Here is an 18,036-nt window from a genome sequence, read left to right on the forward strand (position 1 = left end):
GAGGAGTATCAGTGCTGTGACTACATGCCGATGTGTTCCATTCATCAACGCCCTGCGAAGCCATCGGAGTGATTTGGTTGAAATGTCGGCCCATGACTTAGGTATTGGCGGTCTGGTGGTTTCAGGCTGCAACGTAACCTTGCGCCTGGTTGGATAGAATGTACGTGAATTCAGCATGTGTGGATGAGCGAAATTAGGCTAAATAGAACCCTTACAGAGATCAGCATGACTGTTTAGCATCGGCATTTCTACGTAGTCACTCCAGGTAGAGTTCCATGGGCAAGGATTTCATCCTTCCTTCAACCGGAAAGGGAAAAGAGGTAGCAATGAGCCATGTGGTTCTCGGACAGACTCCAATGAGATAGCTTCTACCCTGTTTAGCCTGTGTTTTTTTCCGACCCGCACCAATTGTGTTGCTGATGTCCATCCCCGGATGTAACCTATTTCCCGTGCGCAAGCCCCACGTTCCTCCCCGCACTCCTGTCTGATGGGATTCTTTGCTGTTAAATCCACGCTTGATTTCATGGAGAATTTCAATGATCCTTAGAGCCGGGAGTGCAGCGGTGGGGTAGAAAGGTGAGCATACGGCCCTTTATCCTGACCATTTACTTCCTTCAGACAAATCGACGCGTGGGATGTCGGATCCCTATCTACCACTAGCTCAGCTTATCGCCAATAGGCTTGTGTTGCCCTGGTCTAGCGTAATGGTGAGCATTTTATCACATTACGTGGCTATTTCAACCGGGTGTTTACGCATTATTGTGGCAGGGGGTGCTATTTTTGGGAATTGCAGCTTGGTGATAGCACCTTCGCTCCGATACTTAACCCGAATATCCTATCACACTGATATCTCCATTCGTCGCGGGGTCTGGCAACGAATCAGGTGGTTACATATCACCATACGGCTTTGATCAGACCTAAAATCATGAAATAGTTATAGAAACGTGCTCAACTCTATCTTAGTTTAATGGTACAGTGCAGTCAGCTCAGATTTAACGGTAGACATAAGCCTTAACGACTGCTGATGCTGAAGACTGCTTTGCGGGCTGTCACTTCATTGCACGCATGGGGTTTCCTAGTATTTCCGTCTCCCGTGCCTTCAACGTGCTCTAGATGATGCATATAGAATGCAATCCACCTTGATACTCAAGACATGGCAACTGTGCTTCTCCCGGGCTCCTCGTTAGAACCCTTTCCTTTACCTCCTTACTCCAAGCATAAGCCAGCCCGATACGCTGAAAGGTTCCTTTCTCTTCTTCAACCATCTTAAGCATCAGTATATACATACCTTCCCTTTTCTCAATATTCGACCTAGCGCACATATAGAACAACAACCCTTTAGCGTTTTCTTCCTCAAAGTCTTCTTGGAGAATATCGAGCATCACCAGCGGGTTACTATAGCCTGGGGATACCTCCTCCAGTGCATTGGAATTCTCACCGTCCAGGACCATATCCCAATGGTAGCCTCCACCCGACGTAGGGTTTTTGCGTCCTAAAGTTGTCTTTTTGAGGACCCCACGAAGGCGTAGCCAGCCACCCCGAATTGGACCAGTTTCATCGCTTGTCGAATAATCAAGGTGGTAGTCTTCAATCGTTATCAACGAATCTTGAATTCGTGGCTCGCCTGGCGTGACTGGGCCGTCGATTGAAGCCCAAGACCAGGAGGGAGCACGATATTCCTTAGGCCGTGTCCAGCGTTCGGGCTGATGGTTGCCGGGTACCGACCACAGCAGTTCGCCCTCCAGATATCGGCGCCACATACCCGCGACGTAATCGTCCTGTAAAATCTCGGCCATCCTCTTGACAATACCAGAACACGCAATGAGCTTATCGCTTGGAACTGTGAGCGCTGAAGCTGTATACAATTGTACAATGCGAAACCACAGTAAATGAGGAGCGGAAATGCCGTCAGTCTCGCAGTGTCTGTACCGACCTACCCGACTGATATAGTCGGATGAATTAAGCTGTTTGAATCGAGTATCCCAGAATCCCGAGAGGGAAAGCGGCAGGCCATCAGGATAGATTTCTGCGGCGTCTTTCTCGCAGCACTCCCAGATGAGTTGTCGCCTGCCAAAGTGAAGAATGCGAGGGGCTAGGAAGCGCTCCTGAAGAACCCAAGCTCTTTTGTTCACAAGGGCGTTTGAGACCTCCGATTCCCAGAACCTATAATCGGAAAGCGTGAAACGCTCCATGGTCTTTGCACTGTCTCTGCCGCGAAAGGTAATCTCTACCACTTGGGGGCAAATCCTACCGGGATCTCTGCGGCTGAAAATCGACTGAGAACAATCGGGAGAATCGGCGGCGGAGATATTGCAAAATGAGTTTGAATATACATTACCCATCAAAGAAGCTTCGTGCTGCCAGTCTGTGATGTGGTTCTTGCCCTGGAAGATGCAAAGGGAATCGATCCAGATATAGCCTATGCCTAAATGGCGGCAAATAGAGATGGCATCCTGGAAGACTTGAGGTAGGGTAGACAATAGAACCCCTTCGAGCAGCTGTGGATATGTGTCGTTCGTTAACGTCATATGGTCGACAGGGCCCCAGCGGTGAGTGAGTGTCATGTATTGTCCGATAGGAGTTGTTTGATCCGTCTCTAGCAGGCGGGCCATTGATGCCTCATGGAGGTCAAAGGAGAGCAGACGTGTCGGGTACCAGGTCTTTTCGCCGACCGACCTTTTGCATCGTTCATGATGCGTGGTGCATTCTTTGACCCAATGCCTGGCCAAAGATAACGTCTCCGGGGATCGCGTGCTCTGGGCGAGACTCTGACGTGCGAGGCTTGGACTTGCACCTACAACATTGTTAGCTCGGAAGCCAATTTTGGACGGGATGCATAGCCACTGACTATCAATAGGTTCGAGAAGAAAGCTTGCTTTCCAGCAGGCTGTGGTGGAAATGACTGTGGGGGCGGTGGCATATGCAACCGCTAGAAAGTAGCAGCCAGGATGACCACCAGACTTCCCGCCCTCCAGGGAAGTACTTGTGAGACGGTCCTTGGCCAATTCAACAGCGCAACCTCCGTCTAGGAGTTCTACTCCTTCGCCCAAAGTGCCGGAGAGAAGTTCACGCTCTTGGGCACTCAGAGCCTCCCAGAAACGACTGCAGATATAGCACCCCGCATCGATAGATTGCTCGAGACTCTGGTACGTTGGATGATGAAGTGAAATATGAGGTGCCTTGGTTTCGATCAGGCCATCTTCCATCTGGAGGCAATTCTGGCACTTGAGACAGAGCATTGTCGAGGTGCTATTGAAGTTGTTTCCACTCTAATGCGTTGCACTGGAGGACTGCTGAGGTGGCGGGAAGAAGAAATGAAAGAATGGAATGGGGAGAAAATGGTTATGGACTTTGTTATCTCTTTCTTTGAGTGCTTCGCCCCCAACAAGCATGAGTTGGGAAAGGGTGAGTCTGCAGGTGTTTATTGGTTCGTTAAGCGCTGGTTTCATGACTGGGCGCGTACAAGGAATCCTCCACTCAGCTCAGGGCTGACCAGACATTCAGCCTGGGGCTATGGACATGTGTATTTCTTTTCTTGTGACATGACCCGCAGTTATTCTACTTGTGTAAATCTGCCACCAGGCACCCACTCTGCCACGCGTCAATCTTCGTTGTTCTTCTTAGATTAAGGGGCCCTCGACATTTGACGAGTATCTTGTCGTTGGCCCAAGTACATGCTGAATCATCCATCTTGAAGACGTACACCGGCTCCACAAAACAAATCCTTGATCGTCCTGGGAACAACCAAGTTCTGTTGGTCGCCGTTTTCTCCCATTTTCTAGCCTAAAGTACCGGAGTATTTGGATTGTTCTCTCGTGTAGCCTTCCACTCCCTGAGATACGGATTGTATTCAAGCAGATATAAACCCTCTGTATCCCGTTCGCCGTTGTATTGATGGACGACTTCCAAGTTAGGCTCGCGGTAGTGTCCCATGAATTCCAGCTCGAGCTTGAACTCTAGGCCAGGATCTAGATCACCGCGGAACTGAATTGTAAATGGCTCGGCACGAACGATCCTTCTGTTATTCTCAAGTTTGACCGACTGAAGGAATGTGACTGGTGTGCCGTCGATGTCAACACCGCCTACCGTCAACTCGTGTCGGCTTTCACCAGGAGATTTAAGTTGAATGAACAGACGACGGTGGAGGATGAACTGCGGGATTGGAAGCTCGAGGATATCCATGACCCGTGTCATTAAGCTGTCGGTATCGGAGTAGATCCGCAGATCAGACAACCCATCAAATGGCGTGCTCTGGAGGTTGCAAATAACCAGCTTCGCACCTCGTTTCCGGCCGACGATTTGAGGAATCAAACTGGCGGGAGTCACCGTGAGCGAAGATCCAAGAACAAGGCAAAGGTCGGACTCTTCGGCGCGATCAAAAGCGTCTTGGAGAGGCTGCGCCGGTAATGCTTCCCCAAAGTTGATGATGCTGTCGTGTAGAGCTCCATCGCAGCGAGCGCATTTGCGTCCTGTGCGATGGTCATGCACCGTCTTTTCGTAAGTGGCGACGGCTCGAAAGTCTGAGAATGTAAGAAAAAGGAGGTTAAGGAAATGGTAGAGTCAGTTATACCTCGAATGTACTCCTTTCCACAGTCTTTGCAGTATTCACGGTTGTTATTGCCATGGAGCTCTGATATGTTGCCCTGTTATTGGGTAAATTTTTGTTTGTTAGAGGTCCAAATCTCATCCAGATTCGCTCAACATACAGGTAGGATCCCACTTCTTCTGTGCAAGCCGTCACAGTTCTGGCTAACGAGGTAAGTCAGAATACCTCGGTTCTGTAGCTCAAGAAGTGCCATGTGTGTAGGTGTCGGAATAGCCTGCAATGTGTTCACTGCCTTCCCGGCGGGCTGCCTCCCTTGAGCACGCAAGGTCCAGACGCCTTCAGGGCCTCGGAAATCAGGAATGCCTACAATAGTTAGATGGAGCATCTCGAACCTAGAAGTAAGGCATACCGGCAGAAGTAGAAATGCCCGCCCCAGTAAAAACGATGAAGCGTTTACTTTCGCGTATCTGAGCAGCGAGGGCCTTTGCCTTCTGGGCGATCATTTCAGGTGCATCGTATCGCTCAGCTTCCGCGATCTTGGGAGCAGAGGATGCCATGGCGGCGTTAGATCAGTATGACGAGGTTCCCAGTCTTGATCTGAAAGAAAGCAAACTTGATCAGTTACGGTGCAGCTCGTTTCTGAGGAATGACGATTGTTGAGGTGGCTACCAAGAATATCAGCATATGGCTGTGGAATATTGTTTTCTTTCTAAATAAATCTCAAACAAGCTAGCGCGGAGATCCTCGCCAAGTCTTGGATTCTAGGCAGACACGGCTGCCTGCTATGGGTTTCATTCTGTAGTAGAAGAGGTGATATGCTGGCAAAGGTTTTCTATTCGATGAAATGGCAATCGCTTAAGATGAATTAGACGGTTTGGGATGGAACTGAATGATCTGGGAGATTGATCCAATATGGTTAGGCTCTCACTCGTATTCATCCGTATCGCCGATGCTCTTGGCTTGGCTCATCTTCATGTCAGCCATTGATGACATGACATCTTGGACGCGTAAGTTTCTGTCGCCTACAAGCCGAATTGGCTTCTTGTACTCCCGATTAGTCAATATTGGACCCTTTTTATAACACCCACCGGAGGTCGAGATGGCGGGATTTGTTTGTATCTAGAATAGCCATTACTGCGGCGTTACGTACAATTCCCTAACAAACTTAGTCCCTTTTGGTTGCCAAGATACCTTCGGTGCCCGAGTAATCCGAGCAACACGATGCGGGGTAAATCCGAAGCCTCCGGAACGATGACCAGGTCGACAGGAGATGATGACGCGGATGACGCTGATATCCCGCAGACCGGCATCCCATTGGCCTTCGGCGTTGCATTCCTCCTTTTTTCCCACTGCGGATAAGGTGATATTTAAACCTGAGCTGCCTGCGATCACGTCTTCAGCTGCCAAGCTGTGAAGCTCGCCAAGCTTTGGAACTAATAAGTCGCGCCATTATCTGATCAGGTCGACCTGGATGCGAGTTGATTCATTCACCAACAAACCTCGATCCTCTGCGGACCTTCAAATAGTTCACCTATAACCGTATCGGCTTGATTGACGCCCTCCGACCTCGACGATATCTCTCTCCGATCTTACAAGTTCATTGCCGATAAGATACGATGAGGCTCACCGTATCGCTCGCATCGGTCGCTGCGGTATCGGCGCTCGCCGTGCTGAAAGACGGTCCCGACTTTTTCAAGGACCAAATCCATCACGCAGAGTCTCTGCTCGGAGATACTCGGTCGAAGCTCACCTCCTCATTCGACGAAGCTGTCGATTTTCTCTCCTCAGGGATAGCGAATGCCATCCATAATGCCGAAGAAAAGGTTCGCAATGAGGTCGGCGCGATATTCGCTCAGGAATCCGGCCACGGCAACCGTGGATCCGCCGCTGGGTACGACGTCGACCTTGTTGAGCACGACCAATCTAACTACACCATCTACGAGCTCATTTCCAAGAGCAACCACACGACCGAGTTCTACAAGCTTGTGAAGGACCACTCAAAGGTGGTGAAGCTGCTCAACGATTCCGATGCGTCGTACACTCTGTTCGTGCCGATTGACAAGGCGTTCGAGGACATCCCCAAGCACAAGAAGCCGAGCGATGAATTCGTCGAGGATCTGCTCGATTATCATGTTGGAGTGGGTAGCTATCCTGCTGTGAGAATTCTCACGACACACACTCTCCCGACAGCATTGGAGGAGAAGTTCCTCGGCGGAAAGCCCCAGCGCCTCCGAACCAGCGTTGGAATCTCGGGCGTGCGTGTCAATGTCTACAGCAAAGTTGTTGCCGTGAACATTGTAAGATAACTTCCGTCACTACGACTTGTTTGATGCCCTTTGTTGCTAACCTCATCCCAGAAAGCGAAGAATGGCTACATCCACGCCGTTAACAAGATCCTCATCCCACCCACCATGATTGGTCGAGAGATTAGCTTCTTCCCGGCCCAGTTCTCTACTCTCCTCCTCGCATACGACAAGACCGATTTTGTCAAATACATACACGCCGTCAAGATGATCGGTAGCACCGTGTTTGCCCCCTCGAATTCGGCATGGGAGCGCCTGGGCCCCAGAGCAAACGCGTTCCTCTTCAACACCGAGAAAGGAAAGAAGTACCTGACAGCCCTCCTGAAATACCAAATCGTGCCGAACATCACCCTGTACAGCGACGAGATCTACTACGGAGACGACAAGACGACAAAGCCTGAGGTGGTGATGGACGGCGTCGACCATTTCCACTTGGAACTCCATCCTTTGTTGGAGAAGAGCAGCTTGGGAGTGGATGTGTACAACTGGAAGGGTTGGACCTCGATAGTTGTAAATGGGGCCGTGAAGGTTGGGTTCCAGGATGGCATTGGTAAGAACGGTGTTATCCATGTGGTTGAAGACATCCCACTTCCTCCGTGCAAGCGTGGTGGAAAGGAGAGCGATGCATGGACCGGTGAGATTGAAGTGGAGGATCTGATGGAGAGACTGAGTGAGTTTGTGGATGAGGATGATGAGCAAGACTGGATAACAGGCGATCTTTAAAGGTGAGATGCCGCGAGGCTTCACAAGGCACTGGGACCGAGCATAAACGAGGGAGGTTCTTATACTTACATTCCACTCCAGTCATGTGTAATTGTATCAAAGTTGACGTCGTAAAACTTAATCAATCGAGAACCTTATGTCCGTGGATTCGACAATTACGTAGGAATATATTGACATGGACGCAAACGCGTACTGGGAGATTGGGTCGTTCGCCAGCGATGAGACACTCCGTCACTTTTATGTCAGACGTTTTACAGCCCGTTTTGAAGCAATTGATTCCAAAACGATGAGAGTAGATCCATTGCTGAGCCCACAGGAACTTTCGCTCCAACTGTGGTTGCGGGTCTTGAAACCCCCAATTCCATGACGACAGCGCTGCGGGTGAGGTTGAACGGCCGAATATGTACCCTTGGTCGACGACTTCGTGATAAGATGATTCGACATGCAGCCCAGTGTGCAGACCACGACCTCAGAATCTAATCCGACGTCTGTGTCGGCATCTTCGGAGATGTTCGTTGCGAGAAGATCCAATGTACATTCCCAATTGTCGTCGAGAGTCGCGTGATAGTTGCTGATACCCCAGATACAGTCCATCCCTCTTTGACGTTCTTCACTGCGTCGTACCACCAGTTGTGACCCGCGGTCAGCACAAAGGTCAAAATGTAACCACTCGTTATTTTCATACAGGAGGTACTTATATTCGGGAAATGCCAATGTATTAAGACAACATCAATAGTACAACAAAGCAAAACACTCAAACTCACTCATGAATAAAACAATCGAATAATAAAAATGCCCTCAGATTTCAACCCTAGCCGCTCCCTAACATGCATATATCTCTGTCGCCCCCTGGCTATAATAACCTGCTATTCTTGCTGAGCCAGTCACTGCCTGACGTTTTGAAGCAACATGTTTCCTATATAGCCGGAGTCGACTGTTAAAAATAGCCGCCTTATAATACTGTTAGGAAGGAAGAGAATCGCATACCTCACATCTCTGAACATCACACACACCTCCACCGCCTACGCACTGGGTTGGTCGACATTGACATCTGTCCCCTTCTTGTTAAACAAGTCGTAAATTTCTACGTACCCTTTGGATAGCGCCTTTCTAAGAAGTGTCTGGACAACCTCCAGGTGCCCATTTACGGTTGCAGCGCATAAAGGCGTCTCTCCATTGTTGTTGTCAGTATTGATGTCTGCTTGGTTGTCGAGAAGCACCTCGACAACCTCTAGGTGCCCTTCCGATGATGCAGCGTGTAATGGCGTCCATCCATTATTGTTGGGAATCGTGACATCCGCCTCCCTGCCAAGCAGCACTTGGATAACCTCCAGGTGCCCGTTCAGCGCTGCAGAGTAAAGGGGAGTCTCTCCGTCGTTGTCAGCAATATTGATATCTGCTTTATTATTGAGAAGCTGATGGACAATCTCCAGGTGCCCGTTTATAGCTGCAGAGTGAACACATGTCGTTCCGTCATTGTTGGCAATGTTGATATCTGCTTCCTTCTCGAGGAGTACTTCAACAACTTTTATGTGCCCGTGTGCTGATGCGGCGTGTAATGGTGTCCATCTTGCACTGGTCGGATAATTGAAATCTACACCAGTGTCAAGAAGCGCCTTGACAATATTCACATGCCCTTTCCATGCCGCAGAATACAGCGGTGTCGATCCGTCCGTGCTGGCAATACTGGTGTCTGCGCCGTTATCAAGAAGCATTTTAGCTACTTCTGTATGTCCTTGCGATGATGCAAAATGTAGTGGTGTCGTTCCGGTGGAGTTGGCTGTATCGATATTTGCCCTTTCTTCAAGAAGCATTTTAGCGACTTCCGCATGTCCCTGCGATGATGCAAAATGCAGCGGTGTCATTCCAGCGTAGTTGGCAAGATTGACATCTGCCTTCTTGCCGAGAAGAACTTTGACCACTTTTCCATGTCCCTGCGATGATGCAAATATCAGGGGCGTCTGCCCGGTAGTGTTTGTTTGATTGACATCTGCCCCATCTTGAAGGAGCAGCTTCACTTTCTCGCAATCCCCACCACGTGATGCGGTATGGATATCGAGAGAATCCAGCGATTTAGAAACCAGCTGATCGGCTGTGTTTGGATTGCTAGAGCTTTCTGACAGCGGCTGTGTATTCTGAGAAAGTTCTTCCAGGGCGGAAACATCAGACTCAAGTTTCAGGATCCTCAGAGCATGTTGGAGATCTGGACTGGATTTGACATTGGTATAGAAGCGAATAGACACTTCTCTCCTCAGACGTATAGTTTTCCGGCCCCATTTGATCTTCTCCTCCCGTTGTGTCACTTCAAATCCCTCCGGAGGCTTAATAATACCCTCGTATTTCTGTTCTGCGTCCTTATACACGTCGTGGAGTTTTTTGACCTCCTTCTTATGCTCAGTGCAATATGAGTGGCCAGAATCTTTCGTATTTCCACAGCGTTTTCCGTATTGCCATAAAGCAGAACACTTCGGGGCGGACTTTACGGACCCAGCTCGTCTGGGCGAGCTCATGGTTCAGCCAACGGGCCAGGAGTCCACGAAGTAATGGCCGCGGGGTGTAGCTAGGGTCGGCCGTCGTTCCAATCAGTGGGCGTGCGTGGATGTAAGGAGTAAAAGAGGGGGGAAATCGATCAAGAGGCGGCTAAAGGTTTAGAACCGCAGTAATTTATGTAGACACATGAAGTGCAAGACGCGTCGGCAGTGGAATTGGGTGATTGAGTTCCCTCTTCTTTCTGCAGGTGCATGGCAGCTGTGCTTGTGCATGAGGCCATACTCTTGGATGAGGGGCATTTGCTTAGGCAGGCTGAGCTCCAAATTCCAATCTAAGGCAATCCTTGTATATGGTGTGAGGAGCTACAAATGTTGTAACAACAGATTCCCCTCACTCCCTAGCACTTCCCCAAATATTTGATTAAGACTAAATGCATCTTGTACTCAGCTTAGGCACATCGACATATCTGCTTGAGGTGCTGCCTGTCAACATCGCAGGGGGAGTAGTGAGAAAATGGTTGAACCAGTTCCTCACCAGGTTTAAAGCAAGTCCCAGTGCCACGTACAGTCTCTGTTGCCAAGACCTTGATTATCCGTTGCATCCGGCTGAGCTTGTTTGTTGATGACTGCAGTTTGAGGACCCCTCCCCTTTATGGAAGAACTTGCATTTCGCCCCCTGCTTGGTTGGTTGCACTTTTCGGAAATAGGCGTTCCACATCAGCCCACGTCATCAACATTCAATTTAAGCGACGCCATCTCACTAGAAGAATTATAACTGGAGGGAACTACACATGACGGAGACCAAAAATATTTAGCTACCCGCAGTGATTTGATGAGTTTTTTGCGTAACCCTCACTCGACTCTACCATTCTATGGACTCTTATGAATAGTCATGGAAGTTGGACTGTTAACAAATGAGTAGTCTGTGCTCTACAGGATAAATATTTACAACAAAACCAGCGTTGAGCTAACACGTTCCTTCTTAAAACAAATATAAAAGTATCACGGGACGATTTCTTTTTTTACAGATTTATAGCTCAAGCGGAGGAGAAGAATGGCGAAAGGCTAAAAAGCAAAGCCTCGTTAGGCAGAAAATCGCTTGGGCTGATTTGAAGTGGCGAGATACATGCATGGCAGTGTGCTGCCACCAGCTGCGGTCGCATATCCATGACCAATCAAAGCTGGACACGCAATGCATTGACTTACGCAGTATTCTAGAAAGGGGTTGAGGCAGCCTCGGGTAGAACCTGAGAGTAACATGGACTCGCATAACTCTATGGCGTAATAGTCCAGCACAGCCGTTTTTGTTTGCCTTTGTGGACCTTGCCTAATATACGACCGTATGACAGCGATGTGGCTTACGGTATCCCACGGCTTCATGATCACCATGGTCATCATAGGAGGGAGTGCAACGGCCTAGGGTAAGGGACTCCGTTGCACGGTGTGTGTATGCAGCCCTACTAGTATTAGCTCATAGACCTTGCTTTTGAACTCAACAGAATGTCAACAACACCCAAGCTCCCCCGTTATAAATGTTCTACCTTTCACTGTCGACTTTTGAATACCCTAGGACGTAAAGAATAGGTGCCACCCAGAGTTCTCTTACACTGTGCATCTGGCTATAGTCACTCTCCCAGTCCCTAGCCACAATAAAACAGCGCCACAGTCCCATCAACGCCATTTTTGGAGTGCAGGCTTCGGGCTTAAGTTAGAAGGTCCATGATTAATCAGCACGCCTGATTGTCGGATACTCGGCTTATCGTGGTCTTGTCGTTCCGTCTTTATCGTGGGGGTCGGAATGGGCCGAAACCGCGAGTCAAACTACCGGCGATCCAGAAGCCAGTCCCTGAATTGGAAAGCGTAGCGCTTATCTTGGCTATCTTCCAGTCGTAATTGAAGCATTCTGCTGAGCTAACGCCCGCTCCCACCTTATCTCCGCTGGCCCTTCATCAGTATTGTACCCCACTCTTGAACCAAACCCGAGTCTAGCCTGCTTCAACACGGACTTCCAGCGCTAAATGACTCGTCACTTGTTGTGGCTGGACTTGGGGTGAGGAGTGGACAGGCTGTGGGATCGTGGAATCTATCCCACTCATGGAAATATAACATTCATCACCTTGACGCCATTCAACTCGAAATTACTATCACCAGCAACCAAGACTACTAGATCTAAAGCAACTGACATCTCTAATTACTACTCGCTTCGCCAAGTCCAATCACAATTCATCATGTCCAAGCTGGAAATCCCAATCATTGACTTCTCGGGTTCGTCGGTCCATGAATCCAGCATGAATGCTAGATGCCCTTATAAGCGAACTAGTGTCTAACATTTGGGGTTTATAGGCTTCTACTCTGGGGACCCCGCTCTCAAGCAAATGGTCGTGGACCAGGTCCGCGCCAGCTGTCTCTACAATGGCTTTTTCCAGATTATTGGCCACTCTGTCCCCTTGACACAACAGAAGGCCGTGATGGAGGGCGCAAAGAAGTTCTTTGCTATGCCGCTGGAGGAGAAGAAGAAGGTCGCCAAGGAAAACAATACCTGGAACCGTGGCTATGAGATGCTCAGGTCCCAGATCCTCGAGGAGGGAACCAAGCCTGAGCTGAAGGAGGGATTCTACATTGGCGCTGAGATTCCCGAGACGCATCCTTATTTCCTCAACAAGAAGCTTAACAGCGGGCCTAACCAGTGGCCTGAGGGTCTTGGTAGCGACCTCGAGAGTTTCCGCGGCAACTCCATGGACTACTACTCTTCAACGTTGAGCCTAGCCTCAGACTTGATGAGAGTCCTAGCATTGTCCCTGGACTTGGAGGAGACTTACTTTTCCAAGTTCATGGATGGTGCCGTCGCTACCATGCGTCTCCTCCACTACCCGACCCAGCCTAAGGACGGAGATGACAAGCTTACTCGAGGCATTGGAGCCCACACCGATTTCGGCGCTATCACAATGCTTCTTCAGGATACTGTAGATGGCCTTCAGGTCTGGGACAAGCAAAACGAGACCTGGATTGATGTAAGTTCACCACACCCAATTGCATGACCGCCTCTTTATCAACAACAGCCCCATGTATTCCACAGTCGCTAATGAATAAACAGGTCGCTCCCACCGAGGGCGCATATGTTGTAAACCTGGGCAACCTTATGGCAAGGTGGACCAACGAAAAGTACAAGAGCAACATCCACCGTGTCATCAACAAGTCCGGCAAGGAGCGCTACTCCATCCCCGTGTTTGTGTCTGGAAACCCCGACTACCTTGTTGAGTGCATCCCCACCTGCAAGTCTGAGGATAAGCCTGCCAAGTTTGGCGCCGTGACAGTGGAAGAAGCCGTTTCTGCAGCTTACGCGGAGTCATATGGACGGGCGCAGCTCTACAAACAGGGTTTGGAAAAGATGGCCGGTCAGGCTCAGACCCCAGTCGCGTAGACTAGTGATCACCTTGGTCTAAAGGCATGTAAAGAATAGTCAAATGAATTCTGTGAAAAATATTCGCAAAATCTTGTGCTGGATATGTGTATCGTTGAGTGTTTGAAGCGGAGATGGACTATGAGAACCTCCAAAGGTTGTCTATGATGCAGTGGATTCTCTTCAGAAGTGGCTCAAATGGATCCATATACTCATGGAACATCCCTATTCAAGGATGAGTCAGTGGTTTGTGTCATTTTTATGACTAGCGGATCAAAGATCACGGTTTGCCAGAAATTAAGAGCTTCAAATGGGTGAGGTTTACCGCCTAAGGTTGCGTAAAGGTGATTTTATTCATTGAGCAGACTAAATCATGACATGATGCATTTATCACAGCAGCCTACATGCTCGTAATAATCTATACTTCAATATCGACCACGGCTACCATTTTGTAACACCTCCGTCAACCAAAATATCACTTCCTGTACAATATCTATCAATAAAGTTAGCATAGCTCTGCCATTATAGTAGCAAACAGGGCTAGTCGTACTTGCTAGCATCACTAGCCAAAAAGACGCAAGCTCCCTTGATGTCATTAGGCTCGGCAACGCGATGGTTCATGATCTCGTCCTTCCACCCTTCAAGAAGATGAGGGAAAGCAGCCGTCATGTTTGTCTTGACGTAGCCGGGGCTAATCGAGTTGACGCGGATGCCATGTGCATTCAGCTCCGCCGCGATGGGCGCAACCATGGCACGAACCGCGCCCTTGGTTCCGCAGTAAGCTGAGGATCGCTGCGACCGGATTGCAATGTGAGACGCAATGCTGGCTACGAGGATAATGCTGCCGCACTTGGTTCCGTTGGCGATCATGGCCTCGGCCGCGAACTTGGCGGAGAAGTAAACACCCTTGCAGTTGACTCCGAATAATCTCTCAAAGTCTTCTTCGTTTGTGTCTAGAAATTCGACGTTCTTGTTCACGCCCGCGCATGCAACCAGAATGTCGAGTTTGCCGTTAAAGTCACTCCTGACGGCGGAAAATCCGGTTTCAAGACTTGACATGGACGTCACGTCGACGATGTAAGACTTCACCTGGACACCGTACTTTGATGCAAGCGCCTCAATATCTGAGGATGGAGGATGTGTCATGTCAAAAATTGCGGCATCCGCCCCGGCTTCAGTAAGTCCTTCGGTGAAGGCAAATCCGCAACCTCCAGCACCACCGGTGACAATGGCCACACGGCCTTGGAGAGAGAACTATATTTGGAATGACAAATAAGCTTTCATTCGATGAGGCGTTTTCTCTACCATCCTGAGGGGGGCCGGCAATTTGAGACTGAGACTGCCCTGTCGACATTCAACATACCTGAGACATTGGTGGTGGTGGGGGTAGTTCAATTAGGGAGCAGAGGCTGTGGTTGTGCTTTGGTACAGATGGTGACTTCTGATAATTTCTCCCTGGATAACTAGGGTGGCGAGTAAACTGCAGGAAGTTGGTGATGTGGGCAGATGATTGAGGCTCTTGGGGGTGATACTAGATGTGCACCGAGCTATCTCACTTCTACAAGCCGGACTCCTCTTCTCAAGAGGGGTATACAATGGGCTTGGCTTATCGCCTCCAACTACGAAGTGGGCCATTGGGATGGAGTGCGATCTGTTTCCGATCTGCCGGCTTAAGCAGAGCATGCCAAGATCTCCTCAATGAATCATCGCCGCGTGATGCATTTCCCCCAAGTGTAGAGTGGGCGTGAAGAGTGGAAATGGGGAGAGTGAGAGTGGGAGGGAGTGATCCTAAAAACCCAAGCTGCATCTACGTAGTGCCACTCCCTTGTAAGAGTGGGGGAATATTCACGAACATGAATGGGATTCTCTGCGACATTGAAACGGATAAGAGAAGACTCCATTGCAGACGACTTACCCCTCTAAATATCCACTCACGATATGCAGAGAGCCAAGTCCGATCATTCCGACCTACAGCCGGCGGAGGCATTTGCCTGATAAGATGCAGAAGTGGGGATATACAAATAGTCCTACCCTACATGATCCTTCTCAAGAGTGGGAGACCAAAAATGTGGATTTGAGAGTGGGATATAATGTGTTGCACGGCTTCAGTGCTACATGCGCACTAATAATAACAAACTAGCTAGATTAAGCGTTCTTATCTATGACCGTACCAAGTATTCTCTCCTCGTTAAGCAAGTTACCTGACAGAACCTGAAAATTGCATAGAATTTATTAGAGATAATTAGGCATGTGTAATTGGCAGTGATTAATTGCTGTGCCAAGTTGGGAGTAAAATTAATAAATTTGTGAATGCCAGTAACATCCACAGTCTTGCATTGTAACGCCGTGGTTATTTCTGGTGTATTTTCGTAGAGTGTTGATTATGTAGCCCGATGCTCCAGAACAAAAGGTAGGTAGTGTAACTAAACGATGTACCTTCCCCTCACCCTTATCCTCACTGTAGTCTCCAAGTACAGCGTATCAGCGATAAGTGAATTAACCACGAGGTTCACTTCCCAACATATAAGGCCCTTACCACACACGGGTCCCTGGTCTCTTCGACTTCCAGACCATTCTGTACCTCTCCTCCATACGCCAGAACCTCCTTACAAACTAAGCTCCACAACCTCTAGCGACTTCTATTTGCTGATTAACACTGCCGCCAAACGTGTCTCAGGCCAAACCGTCGGTTATACAGACAAGATGGGCAAGAAGAAGGTTCTCGTGTGGTAAGCATCAGTCACTGCCATGATTTGAGGTCCCCTACTCACAATCATTCCTTTCTTCAACAGCTACGGTGTGGATATTGATGCTGTTGCGGGATGGCTCGGCTCATACGGTGGCGAAGATAGCACAAGCGATATCAGCAGAGGTACGCTTGTCAACTATTTACCCTGGAGCCCATCCCCAATCTGGGCATCTTCCGGCCCCGCCTAGTCTCAAATTCGTGACAAGGCATCTGCAAACTATTGGACAATTGTATTCTGACATGGATGCGCTATTGTAGGCTTGTGGGCGGGAACTATTGGCACTCGCCGTCTCCTCAAGCTGTTTGACAAGTACAATATTAAGGCGTCATGGTTTATCCCAGGCCACTCCCTGGAAACCTTCCCAGAGGAATGTGCTATGGTGCGAGACGCAGGACATGAGATTGGCTTGCATGGTTACAGCCACGAGAACCCCGTGGACATGACACTGGAGCAGCAGCGTGATGTTCTTGACAAGACATGGAAGATGCTCACTGAATTTTGCGGGAAGCCGCCCCGTGGAAGCGTGGCTCCGTGGTGGGAAACCAGCGAGGAGGGCACTGAGCTGATGCTAAGCTACGGCATTGAGTACGACCACTCCATGTCGCACCATGACTGCCAAGCGTACTGGCTACGAACAGGGGATTCTTGGACCAAGATCGACTACAAGCAGAAAGCCGAGACATGGATGAAGCCTTTGGTCAAGGGGCAAGAAACCGGATTGGTGGAGATTCCCGGCTCATGGTACATCGATGATCTGCCTCCGATGATGTTTATCAAGAATTCCGCAAACTCACACGGTTGGGTGAACCCAAGGCAAGTGGATCTGATTACCACAAAAAAACCAATGCTAAACGTTATTCAGAGACGTCGAAGATATCTGGAAAGATCACTTTGACTACTTTTACAGGGAATATGGTTTGTACTTTTGTTCCTCGAGAAAAAGCATTGGCTGACTTAAGCGGAACTGCAGACGAATTCATTTTCCCCATGACAATTCATCCCGATGTTTCCGGAAGACCTCATGTGCTCTTGATGCACGAGCGCATCATCGAGCATATTAACAAGCACGAAGGCGTTGAATGGGTTACAATGGCCGAGGTAAGCGATGTCCCTAAAATCCTGCTGACTCGTGCGTTCTCGAAGATGGCGTTATGCTGACCTAAAAAGATGGCCGATCACTTTAAGAGCAAGAATCCTGTCCCCGAAGGAGCGCTCATGCCTGCGAGCAAGGAGGAGGTTATGAAGAAGTTTGAGGAATGGAAGAAGACACAGGCGGAGTAGCCTGGGAGATAGCGCAGATACGTAATGACCCGAGATAAATGTCATCACTTTCACATTCCGTTTCTTCTTAGGGGGTTGACTTGCTTGATTGCCGATTAGGGGAGTGCTGGTGTGACGTTTGGCTGAGACTCACCTGATAATACCACCTGAAAGTTAAGCGACTTCATAAATAACGCCTTACCATCGCATTAGCCTCACTTAGCCCCATCAACCCGCGACTCACTTCTTGGGCTGAGCATTTTAGTGGCCATAACCCGTCACGGCCTGCGAGTCTGTTACCTCCCATAGGTCCATCGCCAGGGACGAGCATGGTTGGCTAGAGCTGTCTCGGATTTACCAGACTTTGACATCCGACAGGTGTAGCGCCATGTCGAATATTAGGCAACAACACATGAAGGCGGCCATGGTAGAACTTGACGGGTTTTCTTTCAAGCTGACCATTCGCTCTTGTGCTGCGATAAGGAGGTGGCTGCCCGGACAAACCGACGTGGATGATGTGGCGGGATGCCATTGGGTGCCTGAATATGCAAATGAGGCAGACAAG

The 18,036-nt window shown here is 49.3% G+C and overlaps 7 protein-coding genes across 7 annotated transcripts; 3 read left to right on the forward strand and 4 right to left on the reverse strand.

Annotated features, from left to right (window-relative positions):
- Positions 1 to 958: 958 nt before the first annotated feature.
- On the reverse strand, positions 959 to 3,312 carry BGZ61DRAFT_108667 (heterokaryon incompatibility protein-domain-containing protein). The gene is made up of 2 exons (XM_046236907.1): positions 2,849 to 3,312; positions 959 to 2,794 (listed from the first exon to the last, which is right to left on the reverse strand). The coding sequence occupies exons 1-2, from the start codon at positions 3,237 to 3,239 to the stop codon at positions 1,110 to 1,112; spliced, it is 2,076 nt and encodes a 691-aa protein (XP_046099000.1). The 5' UTR covers positions 3,240 to 3,312; the 3' UTR covers positions 959 to 1,109.
- Positions 3,313 to 3,783: 471 nt separating this feature from the next.
- Positions 3,784 to 5,103, reverse strand: BGZ61DRAFT_482983 (DHS-like NAD/FAD-binding domain-containing protein; the record flags this gene model as incomplete). Its single annotated transcript, XM_046249440.1, has 4 exons — positions 3,784 to 4,520; positions 4,571 to 4,643; positions 4,707 to 4,909; positions 4,956 to 5,103. The coding sequence occupies 4 exons, from the start codon at positions 5,101 to 5,103 to the stop codon at positions 3,784 to 3,786; spliced, it is 1,161 nt and encodes a 386-aa protein (XP_046099001.1).
- Positions 5,104 to 5,820: 717 nt separating this feature from the next.
- Positions 5,821 to 7,868, forward strand: BGZ61DRAFT_398961 (FAS1 domain-containing protein). The gene is made up of 2 exons (XM_046243005.1): positions 5,821 to 6,843; positions 6,904 to 7,868. Exons 1-2 carry the CDS (start codon positions 6,163 to 6,165, stop codon positions 7,570 to 7,572), a joined length of 1,350 nt encoding a protein of 449 aa, XP_046099002.1. The 5' UTR covers positions 5,821 to 6,162; the 3' UTR covers positions 7,573 to 7,868.
- An 819-nt stretch (positions 7,869 to 8,687) lies between these two features.
- BGZ61DRAFT_320658 (uncharacterized protein) lies at positions 8,688 to 9,122 on the reverse strand (the record flags this gene model as incomplete). The annotated part of the gene is made up of 1 exon (XM_046238932.1): positions 8,688 to 9,122. A coding segment is annotated over one exon (435 nt), but the record flags the coding sequence as incomplete, so codon positions are not given.
- A 3,015-nt stretch (positions 9,123 to 12,137) lies between these two features.
- On the forward strand, positions 12,138 to 13,537 carry BGZ61DRAFT_398965 (2OG-Fe(II) oxygenase superfamily protein). Its single transcript, XM_046243006.1, has 3 exons — positions 12,138 to 12,326; positions 12,405 to 13,072; positions 13,156 to 13,537. The coding sequence occupies exons 1-3, from the start codon at positions 12,290 to 12,292 to the stop codon at positions 13,480 to 13,482; spliced, it is 1,032 nt and encodes a 343-aa protein (XP_046099004.1). The 5' UTR covers positions 12,138 to 12,289; the 3' UTR covers positions 13,483 to 13,537.
- A 365-nt stretch (positions 13,538 to 13,902) lies between these two features.
- BGZ61DRAFT_556795 (uncharacterized protein) lies at positions 13,903 to 14,925 on the reverse strand (the record flags this gene model as incomplete). The annotated part of the gene is made up of 3 exons (XM_046255668.1): positions 14,825 to 14,925; positions 14,012 to 14,715; positions 13,903 to 13,954 (listed from the first exon to the last, which is right to left on the reverse strand). The coding sequence occupies exons 1-3, from the start codon at positions 14,831 to 14,833 to the stop codon at positions 13,903 to 13,905; spliced, it is 765 nt and encodes a 254-aa protein (XP_046099005.1). The 5' UTR covers positions 14,834 to 14,925.
- A 1,239-nt stretch (positions 14,926 to 16,164) lies between these two features.
- Positions 16,165 to 17,492, forward strand: BGZ61DRAFT_556803 (polysaccharide deacetylase; the record flags this gene model as incomplete). The annotated part of the gene is made up of 6 exons (XM_046255669.1): positions 16,165 to 16,190; positions 16,254 to 16,333; positions 16,469 to 17,024; positions 17,074 to 17,126; positions 17,182 to 17,309; positions 17,379 to 17,492. 6 exons carry the CDS (start codon positions 16,165 to 16,167, stop codon positions 17,490 to 17,492), a joined length of 957 nt encoding a protein of 318 aa, XP_046099006.1.
- Positions 17,493 to 18,036: the final 544 nt, after the last annotated feature.

The sequence above is a fragment of the Ilyonectria robusta genome (assembly GCF_021365365.1).
Source record: "Ilyonectria robusta strain PMI_751 chromosome Unknown BGZ61scaffold_23, whole genome shotgun sequence".
Classification (NCBI taxonomy): Eukaryota; Fungi; Ascomycota; class Sordariomycetes; order Hypocreales; family Nectriaceae; genus Ilyonectria; species Ilyonectria robusta.